Source organism: Prunus avium, chromosome 1 (genome assembly GCF_965620075.1).
Source record: "Prunus avium chromosome 1, drPruAviu1.hap1.1, whole genome shotgun sequence".
In the NCBI taxonomy this organism is placed as follows: domain Eukaryota; kingdom Viridiplantae; phylum Streptophyta; class Magnoliopsida; order Rosales; family Rosaceae; genus Prunus; species Prunus avium.
The window spans coordinates 50,806,827-50,826,595 of NC_142284.1; the positions used below are offsets into that span (position 1 = coordinate 50,806,827).

The window sequence follows — 19,769 nt, forward strand, 5'->3', positions numbered from 1 at the left end:
AAAAGGCCACATAGAGCATAATATTTATTACAAAAGACTGTTGATATTTTTTGCATTGCTAGGTACATTGTTATGTTAACACGTTATATGTTTTGGATGAAGTCAAAATAGGATAAAAATGGAGAGCACAATAGTTAATACAAGTTAGACCAGAAATAGACACCATAATTACACGCACAGGGATTTACACTTGTACATAAGCATAAGAAGAAGGTTAGTGGAGGATTCTCATCATGATTTGTGCTGGCTCTCTCTCAACCCCACTCAGTCTGAGCTCAGCAAGCCCAATTTCTCAATTTCTCTCATTTATAGCGTCCCCACTGTCCCTTGTATACTCTCTCTTTGTCTGACTTTATGTCTCCACTCTAAGCATTCTTCTTCTTTCTTTTTTCTCATTCTTCTTCTGTGAAGACTATTACAATGTCTGGGTACTCGTTTCTGAACGACCAGCTCTCAAAGCGGACCTCCATTTTCGGTTTGCACTTGTGGGTTGTTTTGGGAATTTGTGTAGGAGCAGCCATTGTTCTGGTTCTCTTCCTCATATCACTCTGGTTCACTTCACGGCGCAACAGTAGTTCCTCAAAAGCCAAGACCTTTAATCAGAATTCAACCATCCCGAACGTCTCTAAGGAGATCCAAGAAATCCGAATCGACCATGCTCGGAACCCAGTACCCGACCCGAATCCCATCCAGCACCAGAACCACCCCGACCCGGTTGCTGACTCGGAGCCCTTAACCAGAGCCCAAGCCCTGCTTCTTCAGCCAGAGGATCATGAGAGCCCCGCTGGTGGTGGTGGCCGACAAAGAATTCACATTGAGATTGGGAAGGACCATCGGATTTCGTACCCGGAGAAGGGAGGCGGGTCCTCGCATGGGAGTGGTGAGGCTCGTTCTGGGGACCAGGGGCTGATGGCTGTGCCTGAAGTTTCGCATTTGGGTTGGGGCCATTGGTACACTCTCAGAGAGCTTGAGGATGCTACTAATGGGTTTGCTGATGAGAATGTGATTGGTGAAGGTGGCTATGGAATTGTGTACCGTGGTATCTTTGAGGATAATCATATGGTTGCTGTCAAGAATTTGCTCAATAACAAGTATGTAAATTTCGCTTCTTTATGGTGTAGTTAGTGTTTTGCAGAGTTTATTTTGAACTTTTGCTATGGATTGTACTAGTTCTAGGTCATTCGAGATTATTATCATGTTCACTGTGAACCCAATTGGGAAATATGAGACCTTAGCTTGGGCAGTGAACTAAATTGGTTAGATTTTCATGCATTTGGGCAAAATATACTATTTATGTTCCAGCTGCTGCATGACCTTTGTATTGGGGAGTTGGCCATGAGAAAGCTTAATGGCTTAGTTGGCTTGGTTCAGGGGACAAGCTGAGAAGGAGTTTAAGGTCGAAGTTGAAGCAATTGGCCGTGTTCGCCATAAGAATTTAGTAAGGTTGCTTGGTTATTGTGCTGAAGGAGCTCATAGGTAATTTTACCTTCATTGTTATAAAGTATATTCTTTCGATCTTTTGTTTAATGCAAGACATTCTGTTGATGGCTAATTTGTTAAAAATCTTTCTGATGATTTCTTCTTTATGGATTAAGTATAATATAATTTCCTAAAATGATTGCGCTAATAAACTTGAGTTTTTATAGGATGCTTGTATATGAGTATGTTGACAATGGAAATTTGGAACAATGGCTTCATGGAGATGTTGGGCCTACCAGCCCTCTTACGTGGGAGATTCGTATGAATATAATACTTGGGACCGCGAAAGGGTATACCTTGAGTTGAATAACCTCAGTTGTTTTTGAATCTTTGTTGTTTATCGTAACTAAAACTTTACGAACATTATAGGTTGACATACTTGCATGAGGGGCTTGAGCCCAAGGTCGTTCATCGTGATATAAAGTCTAGCAACATATTACTTGATAAGCAGTGGAATTCAAAAGTATCTGACTTTGGCTTAGCAAAGCTCCTGGGCTCAGAAAGGAGTTACGTGACAACTCGTGTGATGGGAACATTCGGGTGAGTTTAACCTCCCTACTTGCCTATTACGTGCTTTGTATCTGGAGAGTCATGATCTTGTTCTTGCAAAACTGAATCACATATTTGGTTTTGTTTTGTAGATATGTAGCTCCAGAATATGCTAGTACTGGCATGTTGAATGAAAGAAGTGATGTTTATAGTTTCGGAATTCTTATAATGGAGATAATTTCTGGGAGAAACCCAGTGGACTATAGCCGCCCTCAAGGAGAGGTTTGTTTTCATGATCAAGATTACTTGATAACATTGTCTTCCAACCAGAATAACTGGTACTGATTGGTGATCAAACTTCAGGTGAACCTAGTTGAGTGGCTTAAAGCAATGGTTACAAATCGAACTGCCGAGGGAGTTTTGGATCCTAAGTTACCAGAGAAACCTTCTTCAAGGGCACTGAAGCGTGCTCTTTTGGTTGCCTTGCGTTGCGTGGACCCGAATGCTCAAAAGAGGCCAAAAATGGGGCATGTGGTACATATGCTTGAAGCCGATGAGTTCCCTTTCCGGGATGTAAGTTTGCATTCATTTCTTCCCCTAATTAATCTTACCAGCTGGATGTCTATTTCCTAGCTGATTTATGAAGCGAAACCTTGTTTGAAACTGCTGTCTAAGTGTTTCGTTATTTGTCTTCATGGACTTGCATTCTGCAACTACCGACAACCTTTTATCTATTTCTTTAGCTAAAAATACAAGCATTTCTACATGATTAAAGATTGGCATGGAATTTAGATTTCACATTAGTTGCATGGGTGCTGCATTTCTTTTACCTAGATCCAGTGTTTTAAGAAATTGTCGATTTGATATAATGTGCAAATCTTTGAGATAAATAATTGGAGTCCCCTAGATCTTGTTATCGCAAATGCGCCAAAAATATATATGGTTTCATCTTAAATTTTGATTTGTGCTTTGCGTGTAAGCAACTCATGTTACATAAGATTATTATGAATTGATAGGTCTATAGTCTCCACATGAGATTTTTCACTGTAAATTGATCTAATTGTATTCAAAGAACTTTTATAGAAAAATGAGGTTTGCCCTATTCTTCTTCTTTTTTTCTTTTTTTTTCTTCACACGAAAGCATGTTAAACAAAGTTTACCTGCATGGATTTTATTTCTCATCCATGATTAATTTTTCTGTCAATAATTTCAGGACCGCAGGGCTGGAAGAGAATATGGACGGTCACCGCGTGATGCTTCAAGGATGGACAAGCGTGTGATTGAATCAGGTGATAGTAGTGGGTATGACAGTGGTGTCCAAACTAACCAGTCATTATGGAGAAAGCGAGAATTGGAAGAAGAGCATTAGCCTCACCAGTCACCAGTTTCATGAGTAAGGTGAATTGACTCACCTTGTTTTGCCCCTATGCTTCTGTCTAGGGATAGGTTAAATTGTGTAGCTGTTAATTACTTCCCCTGTATAGCCATTGATGTCAATATGAGCTTGCACTTAGGTGGATTCTCTAGCATTTCGCTCCTTTCTCTCAATGTAATTGAAATAAACCAGATTACTGTTTTTCACTGCACCGGCTCTTCTATGGTAATTCGGTCCTAAGGGAATTTTCATAAACAGTAATTCTCGAATCATCGCAATCTTATGGCCTTAATATGAACCAATTTTTTTCACTGAATAGGTAAGTTGTAAATTCTGATTATTGAAGTTTTTGACTGACAAAGAACAACATGCAGGCATTGTTACTAGGGAATTTCAGTTAAGAGGCAATATCAACAGCATTCATGCTAGGTTTAGGTTTACTTAGAATAACTTAGGTCCTACAAATTCACAAGAGTTTGTATTGCATTCTGTCACAGGCTTTAAGGGTGTGGGGTTTGTTTCTGCTGCAGAAGAAACCTTGACAGCTATGAATGTTGTATGCATAAACCATAAGGGTGTTCAACCTTTGGACCCCATATAATTATGCTTTATGCCGGTTTGGTTTGGTGTTAATGTAAAAGTCATCAGAGGGACCTTCTCTTTCTGTATTTTTCTGAAGGGGGCTTTTTGTTCTTTGTTCATTAGGCCCCACACCAAAAGCATTGTTGGTGGTTTGCATTTTGTTTTCTTTTTGTTTCGCTTTTAGACTGAAAATCTGTGGTATTTGACATGTCGCTTAAACAGAAAAATGCAGATAGTAAAGAGAAACAGCACTTTAAAAAAAAGGACTTGTCTTCCATGGGGCTCTACCTCTCGCAGCTGTACATTGCCGCCTGGTACCAATTTTTGATGAAATGACATATGTGCCCATATGCCAATGCCTTCCTAAGTTTTGGAGATTTTCATAATATTTTTGTATATAAATTATAATTAATATTTGTTGATTTTATGAATTTTCAGGTTTTTTCTTTTTACTGAAAAGAATAATTTAATATAGGGTCATTAGCTCGCATGATTTATGCGTTTGACTATCAGAGACCACCGACACGGCAAATCGGGGAGAAAGTAACTAAAGGCAACGACTGCCCGCGAAAGTTGAATGTCTCTGAACGAAACATCGTATGACAAAAAAGAGCAAGCCTTGCCCTTAATTATAGGCTACTGTTACTGTAGAAAAGGAAAAGATGGAAGCTTTTTCATGGTGTTATTCAAGAAGAAAAAAGATATTCTACAAGAATATAATTTCTCACTCTTCTTTGGATGGACTAACAAAAGAAAAACAAAGAACCTGAATAATTGATATGCTCTTCGTATATTTAGAATCTAACTACCCAGAAATCTTGTGTTCGCACCACTTTATTCAAAAGATATATAAGAATAGAAATGAGTCAGGAAACAATATGAGATTCCACATCTTTCTTCTCTTTATTTATCTTGATCTTCTTTTTTGTCTACTCTCTGTTTCTCTTCGTTCAAAGACTGTCAAAGAGTAGCAGTTTAACAACTGGAAGATGCTATGAAGTTCAATTTTTTTTCCTTCTATGCATGAATATGCTGGTAGTATCATGACATGAACTCTAGTAATTAATGACCACTACAGGGCTTGACACTATGTGGTTTTGTTGATCAATCCATTTGAGATAACCATAGGTCACCTTAGGAGCATCGTTATCGATTTCGACCCTCAAAACAAAACCTTGCTCCTGATTTTTCCCAGTGAATGTTAGACTACTAGGCTCTACTGCAATCTTCATTCCACTAGGAACTTCCAAAAATGCTTTGTAAATCGATGTGCCGTCTCCCACGTTTGTCACAACCCTGCTAAAGTTTTTGGCTTTCGGAGAACCGTCTGTGCCATTAAAGATGGCTATAAAAGAAGGGTAGTTCAGTTCAGCAGGCTGTTGGTGGCAGCTCCATTGATTTCGCCTGATAACAGCACTCATTTGCTCAGCAGTGTATCCAAGACCACATAGAAACTCAATGTAATCTTGCACATCCATGTCATAGATGAGTCCAGGGTTCATGGCTCTGTTTGGGTTGATGTGGCCTGCACCAAATTCCAAAGGTGTGGCTGGAAGACCACCCCATTGGTCTTTTATGGTGGTCTTAGTATTGTCGAGGGAGTATGCTGTGGTCATGATTGCTGATCGAATGGCTGCTGGGCTCCATTCGCGGTGAACAGCCTTTAGAAGAGCAGCCACTCCAGCAACATGGGGTGCTGCCATTGATGTCCCTGACATCAGTTGATAATCTGACGCCAGATTATAGTTGTTTACTTCTATGAACAACCTGTTAGGTGCAACTGCAGCCAGCACGTCAACCCCTGGAGCAAGAATGTCTGGTTTTAGAATGCCTGGAGTGATCGGGTCTGGTCCTCTTGAAGAGAAGAATGCTACTTGTGGTGCTGGTTTTATCCCCAAATTGGTGTGCACAAAGGTCAAGGTCTTAACTTTTGTTGTATTGGCCTGTGTTGCGTACTCTCTAATCAAAGCCCCAGTAGAAATTGGCACAATTAGAGCTGGAATGACAAAGTCTTGTGGGTCTAAAAGTGACATATCTGTCATGAAGATTCCAGCATAAGCACCTGCACTCCGAACCTCTTCCTTTTGTCCATCAACATCCGTCTTCATGGTGTTATCACAGAGGACTACCTTTCCAGCAACTTCTTTAGGATCCAATGCCCCATAGTAGCATATTGCTTTGCTTGCATTGTCTTTCCCGTAGTACAATGGTTTATCAGAAATGTAAACGCTTTCTGGGAAGTATGATTCTCCTTCCACTGTCAAGCCGTTGTCTAGAGTCAATGTTGCAGTGAAACTACGATCAAGCGTGCCAGCTCCTACTGTTGTGATCCAGGGTGCTCCATTGTATGTTGAATTTTCAGCCCAACCATCATTCCCAGCAGCGCAGACAACAACAATCCCCTTCTCAATTGCTGAAAGAGCACCAATGGCGATGATATCGTTGTAGTAAGGAAGGAAGTCAAAGCCAATAGACAGTGACATGATATCAACCCCATCAGAAATTGCCTGGTCCATCCCAGCAAGCACATCAGTAGCTGCGCTCTTTTCTGAATCTGATGCCCACAAGACCTTGTACATGGCAACATGTGCGCGCGGTGCCACCCCTCTTGCTGTGCCTTTTGCATATCCAAAATGACTTGCACTGAGTACATGATTGCCTGCAGCTGTTGATGATGTGTGGGTTCCATGACCAAGGAAGTCTCTTGGCGAGTCATAGTCATATTCTTTGGAGATGCTTATTCCTGCAGCTTCAAGCCCTTTGCTAAAAGATCGAGCGCCAATGAGTTTCTTGTTGCAGAGAGATGGGGTGAATGCTGTTCCGTTTTCACACGCGCCTTTCCATCTTTCTGGCACTTCTGACATTCCCTTGTCACCAAAACTTTCACTCTCTGGCCAAATTCCTGAATCAATGATCCCTATGATCACATCTTGGCCATATGAGGCAGCAGGCCATAAGCCAAGGTTTTGTCTGAGTCCAAGAAACTTGGGGCTGTGTGTTGTGAACATCTTGCCAAAAGATTCCGGATAAGTGGCAACATGAGCTGACGAACTCTCCAATTTAGACAGCTGAGAGGGTGTGAGCCTGGCACTGAATCCATGCATGACATGGCTGTATGAGTAGAGCAACATTTCACTGTCATCACGATCTGCAGGAGATGTCGACGACAATGATTTTAAGGTGGACCTGTGCCATGCCTCGTGCGTCAAGAAATATGCAGGCTTGTGAGAATGGTCCATATGAATTATGTATGTCTGGTATTCCTCAGCATTTGATGCTGCATTGGTTATTTGCAGCAACATTAACAGTAACAGACTGATCACATTGTACAAACCCATCTTTCTAGTTATGAATCTTATGGCAGAGGAGATGGAGGGATTGTTGAGCTTTATAGGAACCATGTTGTGTTGCTTGTGGGATGATGTTGACCTTCTTTGTTTAATTGCGGAGAACGTTATGTTCAATGTCCATGTTTAATTAATAAAACTTTCTGGTCGATTTTCCATATGTCAAGTTCTTGACTGTGAATGATATTGGATTTTGTTTGGTTTCTTGTGTTTGCATTGAAAAGGGGAAATAGTCCACTGCATTAGCCAAAACAAAACGTGTACTATAGGTTCTTTCGTTGCTATTTAGATCAATTGGATTGTCCTCCTTGTCTGGCTTCTTGTTGGCCTGGATTTTCGTCCTCCTTGTCTGGCTTCTTGTTGGCCTGGATTTTCTTTTCTGTCTTTTTCCTTTCTTTGAACTCTAATCTTTAGGAGTTCTCATCACTCTGTTGAAAGTTAAAACCAATCTGCATGCCAAGTCAAGCCACCCAGAGGTTGTTCTTTTTTATGCCTTTTGTTTTCATTTCAGATATCCATTCACAATACCAAAGGGCTATATGTTACGGGTCCACATGACATTAACTGGGTTTGCAGGCATGCTCCAGCTTTTTCACATTGAATATGTAAAATTTCAAATGCAACCAAAAGCTGAAATTTACTAGTAAGTTCTTATCCCTTTCCCATTATCATCTAGGTTAAAAGTTCATGATATAATATCCAAAACATAAAAGAGTTGTACCTTGCAATTGGGCAATGCCTTTATTGGATTCATATCCATCGGGTCAACCAAGACAAAGGAGGAAGACAGAGAGAGCATGAAAAACGAAAAACAAAAATGCTTGCTTTGAGGGTGGCAAGCAACTGAAACTTGATTTCTGATGGTAAATTTACTTAAAGAATTTAGCACTTTCACGTTTAATACTGTATTATACACGTACGCATGTATTTTTCAATAATACATTTGTGTTCTGTACATGTCTTAAAGACTCGGTAAAATTCAGATTTTTTTTAAAAGCAAACGTACAATACTCATATTGTACATGTACGTATATATTTTTCAAGTTTAATACAAGTATTTTTTTATAAAATTTTCAATAATACACACAAAATTCACGTATTATACACATAATTTTCACATATTATTGAATAAAAATAATATATACTAAATTTTTTAAATTAATTATATTAATATATATTTTTTATTAAATAGTATTGCCACGCGGCTCTACCTTCTAAATATAATGTCCTTAATGAGTATAGTCGTGCTGCTATATTGTTTTTGACACGAGGGCACCTAATCACTAGGCTTGTCCTTTTTAAAAAAAAAATTTTGTTATTTTATACGTAGTATAGCCGCGCGGCTGTACCAGGCTTACTGTTTTTGACACGTGACTCTTTTTATTTTTTTAAAATTTCATAAATCGTATAGCCGTCCGGCTATACTCTGCTTTTTAAAATTGTTTTTTAAAATAGTATAGCCGAACTGCCGTACTATGCTTTTAAATTTTTTTTTAATATATAGTATGGCCGCGCGGCTATACTACGGTTTTATTATTATTTTTGACACGTGGGCTATACTCTGCTTTTTAAAATTGTTTTTTTAAATAGTATAGCCGAACGGCCGTACTATGCTTTTTAAATTTTTTTTAATATATAGTATAGCCGCTCGGCTATACTACGGTTTAATACTTTTTTTTGGACACGTGGGCGTTTAGGCACTAGGCTGGTCCTCTTTTTTTAAATTAATGATTTTATAAATAGTATAGCCGTTCGGCTATACTCTTTTTTAATTTTTTTAATATATAGGATAGCCGCCCGGTTGTACTGGGTTCTTTTAAATTTTTAATAAATAGTATAGCCGGTGGCGGTACTGGGTTCTTTTTTAATTTTTTTAAATGGCTATATGCAGTTTTTAATTTTTTTTTTATAAAAATGGCATACCCGCGCGGCTATACTACCTTTTTTTAATTTTTTAAATAGGATTATTCGCAACAATGGTCCCTCAACTATACCCTAAGTTACACTTTGGTCACCCAACTTAAATATTAGTTGCAGAAGTCACTCAATTAGGTGTTTTGTTGCACTGTTAGTCCTACTGTTAAGTCTCTCTAACGGTAGGGACTAATGGTGCAACACAACACCTACTTGAGTGACCAAAATGTAACTTCGAGTATAGTTGAGGGATCATTGCTACAAATAATCTTAATTGAAAAGTCACATCTGCCCATCAATAATCTAAGAGATGCTTGCCACGTCATCATTTTAAATAGAAAAAGTAAAAGACTTGACGGTAGGACTAACGGTGCAACAAAACACCTAATTGAGTTACCTCTACAACTAATATTTGAGTTGAATGACCAAAGTGTAACTTGGGGTATAGTTGAGGGACCATTGCTGCGAATAACCCTTTTAAATAAAAATAGTATAGCCGCCTGGCTATACTTGGTTTTTTCCATTATTTTTAAAAAAGAAAAAATTAGTATAGCCCAACACTAAAATGAAGCTTAAAATGTAAATCACAAATAATGTCTTCTTAATTTTTATGTCAACTTCATTATAGAATTTTTTTTGTAAATTTTATTTAAATTCTTATGTTTTGTGGGGTTGAAGAAGAATATATTGGGCCTGTTAAATATAAAGAAACCTCTACTCAAATTTACGTAATTAGTTCTGAAAATAATAGAAGCTACAAAATTGGGCTTTTACTAAAAATAAGAACATCAGGGGAGATGGGGCATTTATCTGCAGCTCACCCTTACTCACCCAAGCTCATTCGAGATGGAGAGACACGTTCATGGTGGAGTTTGGGTTCCCTGTTCGGCTTTTCTTTGTGGACTTTGACTGCTGCCATTGAAGGAAGTAACAGGCTTGTATCTAAGGTGTGTTTTACAACTCTCTTTCTCTGCCTGTGAGTTTTTTCTTTCAAAATATTTGTACTTTGTTTATACCATTCTTTCAAGCATTCTGATTGTGGTTTTGGGTTCGCAATTTTACTTCTTTTGGGTAAGATGAGGTTAAGGGTATCTGAAAAAGAATTTCATTGATGCAAAATTTTAAAGGCACCATGCTTCTATGATATAAAAATGTGTTGCTTTATTCAGTATTTACATAAATCAATCGATAAGGAATAAAATAATCTTGAGTCCTGCACATGAATATGCTGTTCATATCAATTAGTGATTCATTGCCACTACAGGGCTTGATACAATGTGGTTATATTGATCTACCCATTTGAGATAACCATAGGTCGTGTTCGGAGCATTGTTTTCAATCTCTAAGCTCAAGCAAAAATATTGCTTCTGATGTCTTTTAGTGAATTTTAGAGTGTTAGGCTCCACTGCAATCCGCATTCCGCTAGGAACTTCCAAAACTGCTCTATAAATTGATTTTTTATTTCCCACATTTGTCACAACCCTGCTAAATTTTTTGGCTCTTGGGAAGTCTTTTCCATCAAAGATGACCATAAAAGAAGGGTAGTTTAGTTCCGTAGGTTGTGCGCTGCAACTCCAATGCCTTTGTCGAATAACAGCCCTCATCTGCTTAGCATTGTACCCAAGGCCACATAGGAACTCAATATAATCTTGCACATCCATGTCATAGATCAGTCCAGGGTCCATGGCCTTGTTTGGGTTGATGTGGCCTGCCCCAAAATCTAAGGGCTTGGCGGGAAGACTGCCCCTTTGGTATGGTGGTGTGAGTATTGTCATCTGTGTATGCTGTGGTCATGATCGCTGATCGGATGGCTGCAGGGCTCCATTCTCGGTGAACAGCTTTCAGCAAGGCTGCCACTCCAGCAACATGGGGTGCTGCCATTGATGTCCCTGACATCAATGCATAATCTGTCGCCAAATTGTAGTTGTTTACGCTAAATATGTATTTCTTGTTAGGTGGAAATGCAGCCAGCACATCGACCCCTGGAGCAATAATGTCTGGTTTTAGAATACTTGGATTGATTGGGTCCGGTCCTCTTGAAGAGAAATGGGCCACTTGTGGTGCTGGTTTTGCAACAAACTTTGTGTGCACAAAAGTCAGGCTCTTAGCTTGAGTTGCGCTGACCTTTGTTACATGTTCTGTAATCAAAGCCCCTGTATCGGATGACAGAACCATAGCAGGAATGTTGAACTCTTCTGGGACCATAGTTGAAAGATTGGTCATGAAGATTCCAGCAAAAGCACCTGCCTTCTCTACGTGTTCCTTTTGCTGTCCAACATCAAACTCCGTAGTGTTATCACATAAGACAACCTTTCCAGCCACTTCTTTAGGATCCAATGCCCCAAAGTCGCATGTTGCTTTCTTCACATTTTCTTTCCCATAATACAATGGCTTATCTGTAATGTACGCGTTCACTGGGAAGTATGATGTTCCTTCAACTGTCAAGTTATTATCTAGAGTCAATGATGCAGTGAGACTACAATCAAGCGTGCCAGCTCCTACTGTTGTGATCCAGGGTGCTCCATTGTTCGTCGAATTGGAGTTACCATCATTCCCAGCAGAACAGACGACAACAATACCTTTCTCAATCGCTGAAAGCGAAGCAATGGCAATGACATCGTCATAGTAAGGGAGCCTTTGCAAGCCAATTGACAGTGATATTATATCAACGCCATCAGCAATTGCCTGGTCCATCCCGGCAAGCACATCGCTGCTTGCACTAAATATGGTATCTTCTGACCACAAGACCTTGTACATGGCCACATGTGCGCGCGGTGCCACCCCTCTTGCTGTGCCTTTTGCATATCGAAAATGACTTGCACTGACTACATGATGGCCTGCAGCTGTTGATGATGTGTGGGTTCCGTGACCTAAGGAGTCTCTCGGTGAGTCATAGTCATACTCCGAGATGGGTTGTCCTGCAGCTTTGAGCCCTTTGCTAAAAGGTTGAGCCCCAATGAGCTTCTTGTTGCATAGAGATGAGGTGAATGCTGTTCCATTTTCGCACTTGCCTTTCCATCTTTCTGGGACTTGTGGCATTCCCTTATCACTGAAGCTCTCACTCTCTGGCCAAATTCCTGAATCAATAACTCCTATGATCACGCCTTCACCATAGGACGCAGCAGGCCATAAGCCAAGTTTGTGTTTGAGGCCAAGAAACTTGGGGCTGTGTGTTGTGTACAACTGTCCAAAAGACTCCGGGTGCATGGCAACACGAGCCGGAGATTTCTCCAGTTCAGACAGCTGAGAGGGTGTGAGCCTGGCGCTGAAGCTGGGCATGACATGGTAGTATGAGTACAGCAACCTCACTGTCATTTTGATCTGCATGAGGTGATGGTAGTGATTTTAGGATGGACCTGTGCTATGACTCATGGGTTAAGAAAGATGCAGGTTTGTGGGAGTTGTTCATGTGGATGATATATGTCTTGTATTCTTCAGCAGTGTTTATTTGTAGCAGCATTGAGAGTAGCAGAGGCAAGATCAGGTGCACAAACCCATCTTTGTAGTTAGGCCTCTTATGGCAGAGGAGATGTGGGAGATGCAGATAGCAGAAAGGTTTTGGGAGCTCTATAAATATTTAAAAAAAAACATGTTTATTAGGGTATATGGTTTAATTAGAAGGTCATGTTCAAGTACATGCATGTGTAATTAATTGGCTTAGGATTTTGGAGCAAAGATTTTTACAAAACTCTTTTCCAAGAGCTATAAACTAAAGTGATTTGGAGATATTCTCTATCATTGAATGGAAATGAAGGACATAACATAAACGGGAAACCCTTTATAATTTTTCTATAATGAGCCATAAACGAAAGTGCTCACATTCACTATAATTCTATTCCATAGAACCACATTGTGGGAAAGAGAAGTCGAACACCAGTCCTCGAGTGGATCTTTACAACTTAAGCTATAAATCCCTTGGATTCTCTGTAAATCTTTGTATTAAGATTCTAACCCTTTAGTTTTTTTTTTTTTTTTGGTTGTTGTTGTTGTCGTTGTCGTTGTCTTTTGTTAGGTAATTTGATCACTATGCAGGCTACGCCCAATCTGTTCAAGACATACACAATATGTTATCTAAATGCAGGAGTGTATTGCTACCATTTGGTAACATTCTTTAGTCTGTTTCAACCCCAAAATTTGTTATAATTCATAAGCTAGCAAGGGGAGCAAGTCAAAATCATTTTTTTGGTAAATTTGGTCTCTAAATATGGGCCGTTGAAAGGAAGGAAAATTGAGGTGATTTTGTTAGATATTATCTAAATAACCATGGTAATTATCTTTAAAAAATTATTGGAAATTTTATGGCATTTTAATTATTCGAATATATTTCATGCTTGGAAATCATGAAAAATCAGATAATTTACCTGAAGGGAGTGATGCAATCGGGTGATTTAAGGAGTGGTTGTTGTGCAAATATCATGGGTTGGATGTTTTACCTAGTATTTTACTGTCATGTGTCCTGGGTTTGAGCTCAATTGGGCCTTACCAATTATGGGTAGCCAAGTGCTAATTCTAGAATCTGAGGAGGCCTAGCGGATCATCCCAAAATGTCTTGTTTGTTAAAAAGAAAAAGAAAAGGAGGTAAATCGAAATTGCTTGAAATGGCAAATGTGGGTTAGATCAATTGGTAAATACCCTATGTCTACTTCATTTCGCTCGAGTTCAAACTCCATTTCCCATACAATAAAATAGTTCAGAATATCGTATTTGTCAAAATAAAAACAATAAAAAATTTGAAATGTAGTTTGTTTTGGTAAGATGGGGAAAGAAATTGCATTACAACTTTTGCTTTAACCTATTTTTATATATAGTAGTTTTGATGTTCAAAATGAAAATGGGCACAAAAGAATGAGCCGACGTGTAACTAACAACCAACCAGTTGACTCTGGAATTTGGCAATGTCATGATCAAAATGCACCGCCCATTTTCACAAGGTTGCTTTTTCTTTCTTTCTGTAGAAATATCTTCTGTGCTTTGCTTGATTGCACTTTGGCCGTACAAAAGGAAAATCCTACAGTGGCGGTCCATTACAATTGTGCACTATAAAAACAACCATATTCCCTTTAGACACAAGCAACTGCTCTCAGCCTCTGGTTTTGTCTGAGTGAAACTGAAACATCGAAGCTCGCCCTTCACTTGGAAGGATGAAACCAATTGGAGAATCGGGTAACTTTAGATGTGCAAAATTTCCAAAAATATTTTTTTTATTATTTTTAAACCCAGATATGCGATCGTATATATAAGATTATGATGCGTGTGGTTTATTATCTGGCCTTTCTTACATTTAAAACTTGTACATGAAAATAACCAATAATGTAATTGGTGTGCCATAACGTGCCAAATGGCACAAAGTGACTAAATTTTATGTTAGCTTTTGAAAGGAACATCTGAACCAGCATGAGGAAAAAACCAAAATGCTCAGGAAATTTCTCTCTTTTTTTTCTTTTTTTGTTGTTGTTGAAAGTGACAGGAACATGATGGGTTCACTATATTTTTGTTAATCATATTGATATTTACGTCCACTTGCTGCCTTAGGAATGCGGTGGTTACCCAATTCACCATATTCCCCTGTTTTTGTGGCGGTCCATCCATATCATGACAATGCTGTCAAATAGCAGCAAGCAAGCAACCAAAGAGCAATGCTAACTAGCCGCATTAACTTGTAGACTAGTTGTCTTATGTTCGAACCCTCAGGACAGTTTAGTAGTGTGTGTGAGAAAACCCCCTCCCTTTTTCTGACTTTGGTGCAACAACAACAAAAAAACCACCAGAGAGCATCATCAAGATGGCTTGCCAAACGAAGGATCCTGATCTAGTGACTGAAATGTTAAGGATCACAATGATTAGAATCCATAAGTTAGGGGAGTGTGTAAATTTTGAAGTCATCCATTAATCATGTATGGAGATGATGAGATCAAGGGTCCCCTACAAATTATAAGATACCAAATGGACAAGTTGGAACAAATCAGATGGTGGTGAGGAATATCTTGATTGGTTCCCATGCTCCTTAAAACTCTCTACAAAAATTACGAACTTTACAAATTCAATATTGTGTTCTGAATTTTCTCTTCCTCCCTCCCTTGTGCTCAATTTCAATGGCTATTGGTCATCATGTTTGCTTGTGTTTTTGGCTTGCCATTGCAATTATCTCCACCACTTCGGCTCAACCCAACAATTATATCATCCACATGGACTCAACCATGATGCCAAAAGCCTTTGCTGATCACCATTCATGGTACTTGGCCACAGTGAACTCTGCACTGAGCAAGTTTAGGCCAAACACCACCACAACCTCCTCTTCTTCTGCCCTCTCTTCTAAACTTATTTACAGTTATTCTCATGTCATAAATGGGTTCAGTGCAAGTCTCTCCCTTTCTGAGCTTGAGGCCTTAAAAACCTCTCCAGGCTACATTTCTTCAGTCAAAGACTTGCCAGTAAAACCAGACACTACTCACTCCTCTCAGTTTCTTGGCCTCAGCTCCAAATCCGGAGCTTGGCCGGTTGCAGATTATGGCAAAGATGTCATAATTGGATTGGTGGACACTGGTGTTTGGCCAGAAAGTGAGAGCTATAGTGACGATGGAATGTCAGAAATCCCACCAAGATGGAAAGGTGAATGCGAGAGCGGCACCCAATTCAACTCTTCTTTGTGCAACAAAAAGTTGATTGGGGCAAGGTTCTTTAACAAAGGGCTCATTGCCCAAAACCCCAACTTGACCATTTCTGTGAATTCAACAAGGGACACAGATGGGCATGGGACCCACACCTCATCCACAGCAGCTGGAAATTATGTGCCCGGGGCATCGTATTTTGGTTATGCCCCGGGCACAGCTAGTGGCATGGCTCCGAAGGCTCACGTGGCCATGTACAAGGCTCTTTGGGAAGAGGGCGCTTTGTCTTCTGATATAATTGCTGCCATTGAGCAAGCGATTATAGACGGTGTGGATGTTTTGTCCTTGTCATTTGGGCTTGATGGGGTTGCTTTGTATGAGGACCCTGTTGCCATAGCCACATTTTCGGCCTTGGAGAAAGGTGTCTTTGTGTCTACATCTGCAGGAAATGAGGGCCCTTTCTTTGGCACCTTGCACAATGGCATCCCATGGGTTCTCACCGTTGCTGCCGCCACAATCGACCGTGATTTTGAAGGAACTGCGCATTTTGGCAACGGAGGCTCCGTCACGGGGTCTACTCTTTTTCCGGGGAATTCATCTTCAACCCAATTCCCAATTGTTTTCCTTGATGCATGTGACAGTTTGAAAAAATTGAAACAGGTGGGGAAGAAGATAGTTGTGTGCCAGGACAGAAATGATTCGTTAGGCGTACAAGTTGATAATGTTAACAACGCAAATGTTTCCGGAGGCCTTTTTATTACCAACAACACTGACTTGGAGCTGTTACTCCAAAGCTCATTTCCCACAATCTTTCTCAATCCGAAGGAAGGCGAAGCGATCAAAGATTACATCAACAGCAACTCTCAGCCAACAGCAAGCTTGGAATTTCGAAAGACACTTCTTGGTGCCAAACCAGCACCGGTTACAACAAGCTACACCTCTAGAGGGCCATCCCCCAGCTTCCCATTTACCCTGAAGCCAGACATTCTGGCTCCAGGGTCATTAATCCTAGCTGCATGGCCTCAAAATAACGCGGTAGCCGTGGTGAACAAAAAAGACTTGTTTAGTAATTTTAATCTCTTGTCCGGGACATCCATGGCGTGCCCGCATGCAGCCGGGCTAGCCGGGCTTCTGAAAGCTGCGTATCCAAAATGGAGCCCTGCTGCTATTAGATCGGCCATGATGACGACAACAGACACATTGGATAACACTCTCAGCCCCATTAAAGACATTGGTGATGGTTACCAGCCAGCCAGTCCTCTAGCCATGGGAGCGGGTCATGTCAATCCCAACAAAGCCCTTGACCCGGGGCTCATATACGACGCGGACATAGAAGATTACATAAATCTCCTTTGTGCACTGAACTACACCAACAAGCAAATCCAAACCATCACCAAATCAGCCTCGAACAATTGCTCAACTCCTTCCTTGGATCTTAACTATCCTTCTTTCATTGCATTCTTCAACGCAAACGATTCGAAGCGGGATGTACAAACCACTCAAGAATTCCGGAGGACAGTGACCTACATAGGAAAGGGACAGTCGACCTACGTTGCAAGCGTTACACCCTTAAAAGGGTTTGAGGTTGGAGTGGTTCCAAACACATTGAAGTTCAAGGAGGAGGGTGAGAAGCTGAGCTTTGTGCTGAGTATAAAAGGTCCAAGACGAACTAAGGAGACTGTGGCTTTTGGCTATCTAACTTGGGCGGAGAGTGGAGGTAAACATGTGGTGAGAAGCCCCGTCGTGGCCACAAACCTCAGCTCAGATACGGTGTCGCGGCAGAGCTAACTTGCATGCTCTAGCAAGCATGGGATCATTCCCCTTTGCTATAAATAAATTAATCAGGATCAGGCTAACAGCAGGTTTGTGTTGTTGTTACTCAAATTAAAGCTGGCAGCTAGCAATTTAAGATTATTGGGGAAAGGTTTTGTGTGGTTGTTAGTCGATGGTAAGCAGCTTTGTTTAATCATACATGATTAACGTACCATATTGGAACTTGGAAGACATTATTTAGAGATTGTCCACAGGACTTGGACAAAAAGTACTCCTTCTTTTATAGAATTCAACAATTATTATCAGTACAACTTAATGGACAAAAACAAAACTATATTAATTGGCGTGATTGTGGTCCGTCTCCATCACATCCCTATCGATCTCTACCATTAAAATCGGTGTTTCATGAGCTTGTAGTAGTGTTTACTTGGAATTTAAAAAAATCGTTTTTCGCGATTAAAAATAAGACGATGAAAGTGAAATACTACTAAACCAAAGACTAGTTAGTTAGTAAAAGCATGCATAAGTGCGTATAAATATGTGAAGCTGCTTTGAGCCAAAAGGCACAAGGATAATGTTGGATTGGAAGTGGGTGAAGAATAGAACCTCTTTTTAACATCAAAACTTTTTTATTTGAAATGACATGAAAATCATTATGACACCCTTGTATTTTTTCTGGATAACATTTTACTCTGGGTAGATTTTTTTTAACCCCTTTTTTTCCTATCTAAAGTTGGGGTAATTTTCAGCCAGGAGGAATATATAAGTCGTCTGTCATATTAATTCCTGCCTGGGAAATGACTTTTTTTAACTTTTCTTTTTTCATTGAGTGTTTCCAATAATTGGAGTTGGAACTTGGAAGCAAAGAAAGGGTCTATGTGTTTCACAGAACACCAGCAAAAAAAGAAAAAGAAAAGATGGGAATGAGAAAGTGACACGACCCGTTAGCAACAAGCAAACTCACATGGGGTGGGAGTGGGGATTGTCCCAATTTATCTTCATATATCTTTTCTATCTTTTCTTCACTTCGGTTATATATTTACTGCACTATGATTAAAATTGCATGCTGCGTAAATAAAATTTAACTTTTCAATCCCTTGTGAATGCATAAGATTTAGTGGACATACACAATAGACTTTTCAATCCCTTATGAATACATAACGATTAAAATTGCATGCTGCACTATTGTAAATAGACTTGTAGTTATCTCTTCACCCGATGTCCTAGGTTTGATTCTCTCCCTCTCCTTCAGTTTTCAAACTGCATCAAATATTTAAAAGGGTTGTTTTTCTTTTTGGAACTTGCCAGGGACCTCTTTTTTGATTGAACAGTTTGGATTGTAGCTCCATGAAATCCATGCAGTGCTCCAAAGTCATGGAAAAGATTGCAGCAAATCGAGTCTCGTCAACTTAAACTATTTTTAGTTTGTTTATTTGCAATTGCAAGGTCACATGAACTTTTTATAAGGTTTTTGGTAATATTATTACTAGCCTCTCTGCACGCGCTTCCGCGCCTGCGAGAGGTTTTTTTTTTTTTAAAAAAAAAAAATATTTTAGAATTAAAAAAGATAATAGGTAGTTGTGTTCCATAAAAAGATGATATATTATCTTATTTTTCTTTTAATTTTAAATTTTTTTAATATGAAAAAGTGTGAATTTACCATATTATCCTCATTTAATAAATAATTTCAATTCTTAATGTTTGTATTAACCAAGGATATTTTCTGGTATTTTGAATGTTTCACCGTTCTCTACATTTTGCTTTATATATATAGATAATGAAATAATGTGTGGATATCTCTATGGATTTGGATCATGGGGATCTGTCATGCCGGACTGCATATCCAATGAAATGGCCCATAATGTCCTGAAAATTTCCTTCGCGTTTTTGGGTCCACAAAATTGCATGAGAAAACAAAACTTCTCACAGCTGCATAGTACTAAATTACTAATCAATTTTAAAAGTCTGGAACTTTTGATCCATCATTTTTGTCAGTTATGGCGATAAGTCTCTGCAACTTCTTCCCAAAATTTAAATTCCAATTAAGTTAACATGATGATCGAACCATATCTCACAATCCTGTGGCTGCCCGTCAAAGATGGAAAGATGAATGGGCCATGATTTCAAGGACATGTTAGAAAAGATGAATGTTGCAATAATGGAGTAATTCAAATATCAGTACAATTATTGCTCGTATACAAT

At 39.5% G+C, this 19,769-nt stretch overlaps 1 protein-coding gene and 3 pseudogenes across 1 annotated transcript; 2 read left to right on the top strand and 2 right to left on the bottom strand.

The window, feature by feature from the left end:
* The first annotated feature begins 231 nt into the window (after positions 1-231).
* On the top strand, positions 232-3,366 carry LOC110761908 (putative serine/threonine-protein kinase At1g01540). The gene is made up of 7 exons (XM_021964492.2): positions 232-1,091; positions 1,372-1,476; positions 1,647-1,769; positions 1,849-2,019; positions 2,121-2,250; positions 2,332-2,541; positions 3,182-3,366. The coding sequence occupies exons 1-7, from the start codon at positions 421-423 to the stop codon at positions 3,335-3,337; spliced, it is 1,566 nt and encodes a 521-aa protein (XP_021820184.2). The 5' UTR covers positions 232-420; the 3' UTR covers positions 3,338-3,366.
* Positions 3,367-4,686: 1,320 nt separating this feature from the next.
* On the bottom strand, positions 4,687-7,357 carry LOC110761909 (subtilisin-like protease SBT3 pseudogene; annotated as a pseudogene).
* A 3,070-nt stretch (positions 7,358-10,427) lies between these two features.
* Positions 10,428-14,775, bottom strand: LOC110761979 (subtilisin-like protease SBT3 pseudogene; annotated as a pseudogene).
* Positions 14,776-15,077: 302 nt separating this feature from the next.
* Positions 15,078-17,778, top strand: LOC110761978 (subtilisin-like protease SBT3 pseudogene; annotated as a pseudogene).
* The last annotated feature ends 1,991 nt before the right edge of the window (positions 17,779-19,769 follow it).

Excerpts from the sequence above, each read along its gene's own strand:
- LOC110761908 (XM_021964492.2), top strand. The coding sequence starts at position 421 with ATGTCTGGGTACTCGTTTCTGAACGACCAGCTCTCAAAGCGGACCTCC. Across the intron at positions 1,770-1,848 it reads ATACTTGGGACCGCGAAAGG|GTTGACATACTTGCATGAGG; the intron begins GTATACCTTGAG and ends CGAACATTATAG. Across the intron at positions 2,020-2,120 it reads CGTGTGATGGGAACATTCGG|ATATGTAGCTCCAGAATATG; the intron begins GTGAGTTTAACC and ends TTTGTTTTGTAG.